At 48.0% G+C, this 9,238-nt stretch overlaps 1 protein-coding gene across 1 annotated transcript in view; it reads right to left on the reverse strand.

Moving 5' to 3' along the window:
- lratb.1 (lecithin retinol acyltransferase b, tandem duplicate 1) overlaps positions 1-9,238 on the reverse strand; it is a 13,780-nt gene extending 4,542 nt beyond the window's left edge. Inside the window, exons 1-16 of the mRNA XM_056575992.1 lie at positions 8,943-9,238; positions 8,514-8,614; positions 8,180-8,249; positions 7,932-8,062; positions 7,465-7,553; positions 7,104-7,203; positions 6,570-6,613; positions 6,396-6,473; positions 5,664-5,860; positions 4,034-4,098; positions 3,397-3,503; positions 3,099-3,201; positions 2,817-2,916; positions 2,466-2,505; positions 2,218-2,269; positions 549-660 (exon numbers count right to left, since the gene is read on the reverse strand). Coding sequence (XP_056431967.1) covers positions 549-660; positions 2,218-2,269; positions 2,466-2,505; positions 2,817-2,916; positions 3,099-3,201; positions 3,397-3,503; positions 4,034-4,098; positions 5,664-5,860; positions 6,396-6,473; positions 6,570-6,613; positions 7,104-7,203; positions 7,465-7,553; positions 7,932-8,062; positions 8,180-8,249; positions 8,514-8,614; positions 8,943-9,159 — 1,606 coding nt within the window. The 5' untranslated portion in view covers positions 9,160-9,238. The remainder of the gene's footprint in view (positions 1-548; positions 661-2,217; positions 2,270-2,465; positions 2,506-2,816; positions 2,917-3,098; positions 3,202-3,396; positions 3,504-4,033; positions 4,099-5,663; positions 5,861-6,395; positions 6,474-6,569; positions 6,614-7,103; positions 7,204-7,464; positions 7,554-7,931; positions 8,063-8,179; positions 8,250-8,513; positions 8,615-8,942) is intronic.

The raw sequence follows: 9,238 nt of genomic DNA on the forward strand, positions 1-9,238 counted from the left end.
AAGCATTTATGTTTATGCGTGTGTATCTGTGTTTGTGTGTGTGTGTGTGTGTGTGTGTGTGTGTGTGTGTGTGTGTGTGTGTGTGTGTGTGTGTGTGTGTGTGTGTGTGTGGTGTTGAAGAGTTCGAGACTGTACCAACGGGTTCATCTTAATGTCCCCGGGGACACACAGTATTAGTACGCTTTGCGACACATGGACCCAGTATTACTGAAGTACCACGAATACACCTCTGACCGTTCCCCTGCCTCTGTGGTTCTGAGGTCACACATCATGTGTGCGTGCGTGTACATGAGTGTGTGTTTGTGGGAAATTCAAGGTCATGTGGCAGCAGAATTAAAGTGGAGACTCTCTCTCTCTCTCTCTCTCTCTCTCTCTCTCTCTCTCTCTCTCTCCTCTCCATCTCTCTCTCTCTCTCTCTCTCTCTCTCTCTCTCTCTCTCTCTCTCTCTCTCTCTCTCTCTCTCTCTCTCTCTCTCTCTCCCTCTCCCTCCCCCTCCCCCCTCCCCCTCCCCCCCCCTCGTGTGTGTAGTTTTGTTTCAAATGACATACCAGCATCAGTAGTTTCCTCTTCCTGAGTGGGCCGGGCTTCCTGCTGCACTGACTCTGGCTCCGCCCCCTCTGACAGTGTCTCAACTAGCTCTCCACCAATGTGCAACTCCACCTGTTGTGATGTCACAAAACCATGGTTTGCGAGTACCCTATATCAGGGGTCCCCAACTTTTTCAGCACCAAGGACCGGTTTGATTCTCCAAAAAATGTCATTTGTTGATATTTTCATATAGTGTTGAACAGTGAACAATGAACAGTGAAGGTAACAAACTCTTAAAAAAGAACGTGAACTTGAACAAGTGAAAAATGAACAAATAATATATAATAATATAATAATATATTGAACTAAACTTGAAGTAACATCTATCAAGTGTAAACATGCACAAAACAATATGTCAGTAAAGGAACTTAACGCGCGTTTGTGAGGCCACAGAATAGGCTACAATTCATTTTAATCAGTGGGAGCCCTGTGCTTGTTTCCCTGCAACAAGAAGGTTCCATCTGGGGGGGATGGAAGACAGTGACACGCATGTCCAATCGATTGCGCAATTTTGTTTCAGTTGCAGTCATTGCCGAAAACCCGGCCTCGCATAGGTACGTGGTGGGAAATGGAAGCATCGTTTTCCACGCTTTTACGGATATCTCGGGATATTCCGCTTTGGTTTTGATCCAAAAACCCGCCAGAGAGGTTTGCTCAAACACACTTTTAAGACCACCATCATTTGCTATTTCGATCAATTGATCTTCCTCCTGCACTGACAAGTGATTCGGGACATTGACAAATGGGTTGCGGATCCACTCATTCGTTCGCCGTGGATCTTTGGAGGATGGGAAGTAACGTTCAAATTAATTTGAAAGCGCAACAAGGTGATCGCGCACCAGCTGCGAGAGAATAGGCCCTGCCTCAGTCTCTCCCAAAATCCCCACTAATGTTTGGAACATATCGAATACTCCCCTGTCCACTCGTCGTCCCCACAAATCAAGCTTGGCTTTAAATGCAGCAACTTTATCTGCCAGTCTAAAGAAAGTCGTCATTCTCCCCTCCGGAGTGTCAGGTTGAGCTGAGCTCATAGTGTGACACTACTGTTGAACTGAACAAGTGAAGTGAGCTTAGGCTGCGCGTGCAGCCGCCGAAGCCAATACGTGTTGAGGACGGGACAGACAGACAGTAACGCCTAAGAAAAGAAGTTAAGACCTTGCCAAAAATGCAAACATGTTATATGCAATCTAACAACTGCATATAGACTTATGGCATGTAAAAGAGTGACAGTATTGCGAAGTAAATTGAGTTCATCAAGTGTGCATGCATTTTGCATGATTTTTTTTTTTTATTCATGTCGTAGCCTACTAATCTACGGACTGCTGCTCTATATAGTAGACACTTATCTCAATTTATTACACGGCTCTCCTCAATGCCGTGGAACGCTCCGCTCACTGACTTCCGGCGGTGAATTATTTTTCGAAAATTGACCGTTGCTAATTATAATGTCCGCTGTCAAGGGAAGTGGATTCTATGTTTTTTCCTGACATAAATCAGCTAAAGGTCGAGGGAGCGTCTAGAATGCATACAGGTAGAGTGTGGACAGTGTGGATCAAACCCTGAACCTGGAGTCCGGAGTTACCCTAACCACTAGGCTAGGTCATTACTGAGGTGACCAGGTAAGCTCACCTGGAGCAGGGACTTGGGAAGCATGAAGAAGAACGGCTTCAGAACAGGGGACCTGTGAGTGAGTGAGTGAGTGACCGAGATAGAGAGAGAGAGAGAGAGAGAGAGAGAGAGAGAGAGAGAGAGAGAATTCAGATGTCAGTAAATAACAGACGTTCTTTGTTTACTTTTGCTAGAATCTGCTCTTTTTCGATGCAGAGAACCATAAATGCAAGCCACACTATCCGCCAGCCAATCAGAAACATACGTACACTCTCGGACGTCCGCCAACGATTCCCATCAGTCCGGGGGCTGCATGGGAGAGAAAGAGAGAGAGGGGAGGATGAAGATAAGGAGGGAGAGGTAGAGGGGGAGGGTTAGCCTTATAGAGGGGGAGCGATGCAGAGGGAGAGGGAAAGACATATTAGTAAAAGAGATATTCGGTATGTCGAGGTCATGAAGGGTCCCGTTTGTTTGATGACGGCTGATACTGCTCAGTAGTTTTTACTTCCTGAGCTCCATCTACTTCATCACCATCATTCCAAACCATCCTTCTCCCACTGACTATGACCCTCTATTTGACCACATACACTGCTCCACTAGGGTGTGAGTGTGAGTCTTACCCATGCCAGTACCCGCAGATGCGATCTCTCTGGCAAAGAACTCCAGAGCCTTTTTCTGTTTGTGGTGTACAGACATCCACAACACAGACTCCCTGGATCCCTAGACACACACACACGGGTCATTTAGATTATGCGTGTCTGTATAAATATAACTGTGTGTGTGTGTGTGTGTGTGTGTGTGTGTTGTCCACCTGTGTGTGTGTGTGTGTGTGTGTGTGTGTGTGTGTGTGTGTGTGTGTGTGTGTGTGTGTGTTTGGTGTGTGTGTTTGGTGTGTGTGTTACCGGGCCAGCAGCGTTGGCTCCGTACGTGTCCTCAGCTCCCAGGACCTGAATGTTCACGGAGTTGAAATCTTCGAACCCCAACTGTGTGAACAGCCTCTTCGCCCTGAACACACACACACACACACACACACACACACACACACACACACACACACACACACACACACACACACACACACACACACACACACACACACACACACACACACACACACACAACGTTATTGTTCATTTAATTTAATGCTATGACACAGAATAATCTACAAACATACACACACGCCCACGCACACACACACACCGGGCAATGAGGCTCTGGGCCGTTCTTCTGGCCTTCTCCGCAGACCGAGGTCCTCCCACCGGACACACGGCGGTCGCCCTGAAACCATCCATATAGGTAGCACACACCTGGGGCGAGAGACATAGAGTTAACACACACACACAGAGACACAGAGAGAGAGAGAGAGAGAGAGAGAGAGAGAGAGAGAGAGAGAGAGAGAGAGAGAGAGAGAGAGAGAATCATTAAGCTTCTTCAAAAGCTTGCCAGAAAAACCTTCATCAGCAATGTGCATTTCAAACCAACATATATTATTACATATATTTCTGTCCTAATAATTGAGCATAATTGAGAGGCAATTGAGCATAATTGCCTCCAAGGAAAAAGTCTAATGATATATACACACAGAGAGAGAGAGAGAGAGAGAGAGAGAGAGAGAGAGAGAGAGAGAGAGAGAGAGAGAGAGAGAGAGAGAGAGAGAGAGAGAGAGAGAGAGAGAGAGAGAGAGAGAGAGAGAATCCATATAGGTAGCACACACCTGGGGCGAGAGACATAGAGTTAACACAGAGAGAGAGAGAGAGTTGAAACCATCCATATAGGTAGCACACCCCTGGGCGAGAGACATAGTTAAGAGAGACAGCTAGATGGCTGTTCTTCCTACCTTGTAGTCACATGACGGGGCGTAACCTTTGGCACCAGACACACTGACTGCTCCTCCCTCCACACCTGACCACACACACACACACACGGATATGTATAGTATGTGATATCTATAATTAGACATTAATATGCTTTCAGGACAATCTGGACATCCAAGACGAAACCGTTCCCTGGGAACAGTTGTTCCCAGTCAACACACAAACCAAGCATTTTTGTTTATGCTTGTGTGTGTGTGTGTGTGTGTGTGTGTGTGTGTGTGTGTGTGTGTGTGTGTGTGTGTGTGTGTGTGTGTGTGTGTGTGTTGTTGAGAAGAGATCTGGACTGTACCAATGGGTTCATCTTAAGTTCAAGTTTTTTTATTGGAACATTCCAACACCACTGACCTCAGTCATTCAAGGACCCCGCTAACAACCACTCACTATCGGGGGTCCCCACTGCGGAACCCCCTAGGCCCCGTTCACCTGCGATGAGGGCCCCTTCTGCCCACCTGTGCCCTTCCTCTTCATCGTCCCCGCAGGGGGGTTTCTGGTCCCCTGCTTTTTTTGGTTCTTTGTGTCGTTGTGTGGATCTGTTTTTGTGTTTGTGTTTGGGGGAATGCAAATTGCTGACCAATGAGACATCCCAGTCCCCTCCCCGCCTTATCAACAACCCTCTGAGTGGCAGATGGAACCCTACTGCTGGCAGGGGGATCGACGTGGTCCGACACGCCGCCGCTGAGCAGCTGAATGCATGCCTGGGGTTCGAGCACATGCACGGCTACTTTGAGCTGGTGAGCCAGGCAGGGAATGGAACTACTAACCCCCCCCCACACACACACACACACACACACACACACACACACACACACACACACACACACACACACACACACACACACACACACACACACACACACACACACACACACACACACACACACACACACACACAGCGCCCGTGGGTCAGGAGTTCAGTGAGGATTCTTGCACAGGGTTGATGGACCAGGGTTCATGTAAGGGTTAGTTTGGCTTGTTTCAGGGCCATCTGAGGGTTAGTTTGGAGTGGTTTTGAGTGGTTTTTTTTAGGGGTTATTTTACGGTCATTTAAGGACTTAGACAGACTGACTGAGCTGAATGTTTATTGAGTATTTATTACTGATTTTATCCATAATGATATTAACAGCTTTAGCATGAACTCAGATATTACTCAACCATTGATACTAATTAACAATATATGTTCATGATGATAATTACAAAAATAATGCATAAATAAAAAACAAAGTGTGATTGTGTGTTTGAAATAGTGAAGTTTGATAAAGTTATCTTCAAAAATGTACAGACCAGAAACAGACAGAGAACATGAGGTGTGTGTGTGTGTGTGTGTGTATGTGTCCTTACGCGTGTGTGTGTGTGTGTGTGTAAGAGAGATAAGGCATTTGTTGTGCTGTGTGAGGTCCAGACGTGTGGGAGGGGTGATGGATGGATGTTAAAAGGTTATTAAAACAGTGAGCAGTTCGATTCCCGGTCACATTCTCCTCACAGTGCATATGTGCGTGATGGGTGTGTGTGTGTGTGTGTGTGTGTGTGTGTGTGTGTGTGTGTGTGTGTGTGTGTGTGTGTGTGTGTGTGTGTGTGTGTGTGTGTGTGTGTTACCTGGTATCTCCGTGACGACCACCTGGCTGAAGTCACAGGTGACGTCGGGCAGGAGGTAGCGGCGGGGGTCTGCGATCTCGTACACCAGCTGCTCGGCCACCGTACCGAAGGAGACCAGCCCCCCGGTGCCGGGGGGCTTGGAGAGGACGAAGGAGCCGTCCACGGAGCACTCCACTATCGGGAAACCCATCCGGTCCCTGGGACGAGAGACATAGAGTTAACACACACACACAGAGAGAGAGAGAGAGAGAGAGAGAGAGAGAGAGAGAGAGAGAGAGAGAGAGAGAGAGGAGAGAGAGAGAGAGAGAGAGAGAGAGAGAGAGAGAGAGAGAGAGGAGAGAGAGAGAGAGAGAGAGAGAGAGAGAGAGAGAGAGAGAGAGAGAGAGAGAGAGAGAGAGAGAGAGAGAGAGAGAGAGAGAGAGAGAGAGAGAGAGAGAGAGAGAGAGAGAGAGAGAGAGAGAGAGAGAGAGAGAGAGAGAGAGAGAATACTCATCCTCCGTAATGTAAATACTGTGTATTTAGAGTGTATCTTAACTTATCTGTTTATAAAAGATACTGTAAGATATTTTGTATTTAATGGTTATTATTATTATAATATGTACCTTACCTTTTTACTTTTTATTTTATAACGCTGTTTATTTTATTGTTCACCTGCTTTAGCAATGCAAATGTATATTTCTCATGCCGATAAAGCTTTTTTTAATTGAAAAATTTAGAGAGAGAGCCTCTCACCAGTCAGGGACCGTGTGCCAGTCGGTGAATATTCCTCCCGTGCTCTGGGCTCCACACTCTATCAGATGTCCTGCAAGACTACACACACACACACACACACACACACACAGTTGTAACATTGAAAGAGTAATAGACCTAGACTATGATTATTAATAGTTTAGGATACATGTGCACCTTCCGGCAGCCAGCAGGTCATAGCTGTCTGTCTTCCAGCCGAACTGCAATGAAAAACACTTTATTCAACACACACAAACACACCTGCAACTCTGGGTTACTCCTTCCTCCTCCTACGTATACACACAAAACTCCTCTCCTTCCCTCTCCTTTTCCCGACCTCCCTCACCCTCCCTCTTCTACATTTCTCTCTCCCCATATCTCTGTCCATCCACTACTTCCACTCTTCCTATCTATCCTTCCCCTTTTCTCTCTTCTCCTTTATCCATCTCTCCTCCCCCCCTTCCTCCCTCTCTCCTCTCCCCCCCAACTCCCTCTCTCCTCTCCCCCCAAGCTCCCTCTCTCCTCTCCCCCTCCCCTTCCTCCCTCTCTCCTCTCCCTCCTCCTCCCCCCAAACTCCCTCTCTCCTCTCCACCCAGCTCCCTCTCTCCTCTCCCCCCTCCCCAAACTCCCTCTTCCCCCTAACTCCCTCTCTCCGCTCTCCCCCAACTCCCTCACTCCCCTTAACCCCCCCCCCCCCCTCTTCCAGGGTACCGAGTGCATCAGGGGTCCCAGGGCCACCGCTGAGTCCACACAGCGGCCCGTCACCACGATGTCAGCCCCCCGGTCCAGACTCCTCTGGATAGACACCGCCCTGTTGGGTAGGGGAGAGGGGGGAGGAGAAGGGGGAGGAGACGAGGGAAGGAGCGGCGTGGGCCAGGGAGAGGTGGGGAAAGAGGAGCGGGAAGAGGAGAAAGGAGGCAGGGGGAGAGGAAAGAGGGGAGGAGAGAGGGGGAAGAGGAGGAGACACATGAGGGACAGGAGAGGGTAGGTTGATCATGTTAAGGCATTGACAAGCAGTGCATTGTATAAACGGCAACAAGTGTGTGTTCTTGCAACAGGTGAGCGTTGTTACCCCAGGTATGCGTTCATACTGTGAAGGGTCCGTGGTAACCTTTGATTACCACTACCATCCGCCATCTTCACCTCAGACAGACTGCCTTTCTGAGAGAGGATGAGAGGAATAAGAGAGGAGAGAGTAAGGATGAGAAAAGAGAATGAAGAACGAGAGAGAAGTGAGAGTAAAAAGGGGAAAAGATATAGAGGAGAGGAGAAGGGAGGATGAGGAGAAAGGAGAGGAGAGGATAAGAGAGGATAAGAGAGGAGAGGAAAGGAGAGGAGAGGAGAGGAGAGGAGAGGAGAGGAGAGGAGAGGAAAGGAGAGGAGAGGAGAGGAGAGGAGAGGAGAGGAAAGGAGAGGAGAGGAGAGGAGAGGAGAGGAGAGGAGAGGAGAGGAGAGGAGGAGAGGAGAGGAGAGGAGAGGAGATTAAAACCAGAATTGGTACCCATCGCTTCACCACTAGAGACGATGTCTGCTTCTAACCTGAGTCATGAGGTCATCGCCCGTCACCACGGCAACCTTCAGGTCAAGCCCCGCCTTCTTAATCACTTCCTGTATAGCTGCAGCACATGCCAAGGGGTTCACACCCCCAGCGTTGCTCACCACCCGGATACCTACACACACACACACACACACACACACACACACACACACAAACACACAGTACTGATCACATAGCTGGAGGTGCGACTATAAGAGTACTAGTATTATCAGTAGTTTTATGACCTCACCTCTCTTGTGGATGTCAGTGATGAATGGAGCGATGGCTGCTTGCACAAAGTCTGGAGCATAACCCATGGTCTGTAGAAATATAGAATATAGACAATAAACCCATGGTCTGTAGAAATATAGAACATAGACAATAAACCCAGGGTCTGTAAAAATATAGAACATAGACAATAAACCCATGGTCTGTAGAAATACAGAACATAGACAATAAACCCATGGTCTGTAGAAATATAGAACAGGAAGACATCACAAACAAGGCATACCATGACCTTATTAATTCTGCAAACACAAATGCACAACAAGCATAATGCACACACACACACACACAGAACTCACAGGCGTCTTTGCCTTGGCGGCGGTCAGGAGGGACATGGTAATCTCACTAAGGTAGTCGAACACCAGGAAGTCCAGCTTCCCGCCATAGATGAGCTGAGGCACTACACACACAGACACACAGACACAGGGGCACACATGCGTGCATACACACACATTCACTCAGAAATAGGTAATGTGAGATTAAGTGTCATATACTACCGGTACAGTACTAACATGTGTATCCCTAGACTGCTTGACTACAAGGCTACATGACAGGTTACCCCGCGTCCAGGGGCTTAGTGACACCTGACAAAAACCTTAAAACCTAGAGCTGACTACTTTCCTTTACTTTACAGGCAGTTCCTGCCGTTACAGCCCAAAACATCACCTACACAGTGCAAACCTTAAGACTTAAATAGTGTCTCTCTGTGTTTTAGTTTGTCACAATACCTGATGTGGGGGTGTCTCCCCAAAACCCGGAGGCGCATCCTATCCGGACGGACTTGCTGGAGGTAGAGTAGTGGGTAGTACTGCATGGAATAGTAGAACTGTGAGCAGTATTACTACTGTAATGGTACATTAGGCGCTGGCTGCAACGCAACATCCTACGCGTTTTGGACATCGCCAAGCGCCGGGCAATGTGGACTAGATGCGGGCAATTTGACATTGAGGTTAGTAGTTGTGGCTACGGACGGTGCAAAGCTGCAGGTGAATGCAGGCTAAAGGCAAAGGGTTGGGGTTCAAGT

Source organism: Gadus chalcogrammus, chromosome 17, assembly GCF_026213295.1.
Source record: "Gadus chalcogrammus isolate NIFS_2021 chromosome 17, NIFS_Gcha_1.0, whole genome shotgun sequence".
Classification (NCBI taxonomy): domain Eukaryota; kingdom Metazoa; phylum Chordata; class Actinopteri; order Gadiformes; family Gadidae; genus Gadus; species Gadus chalcogrammus.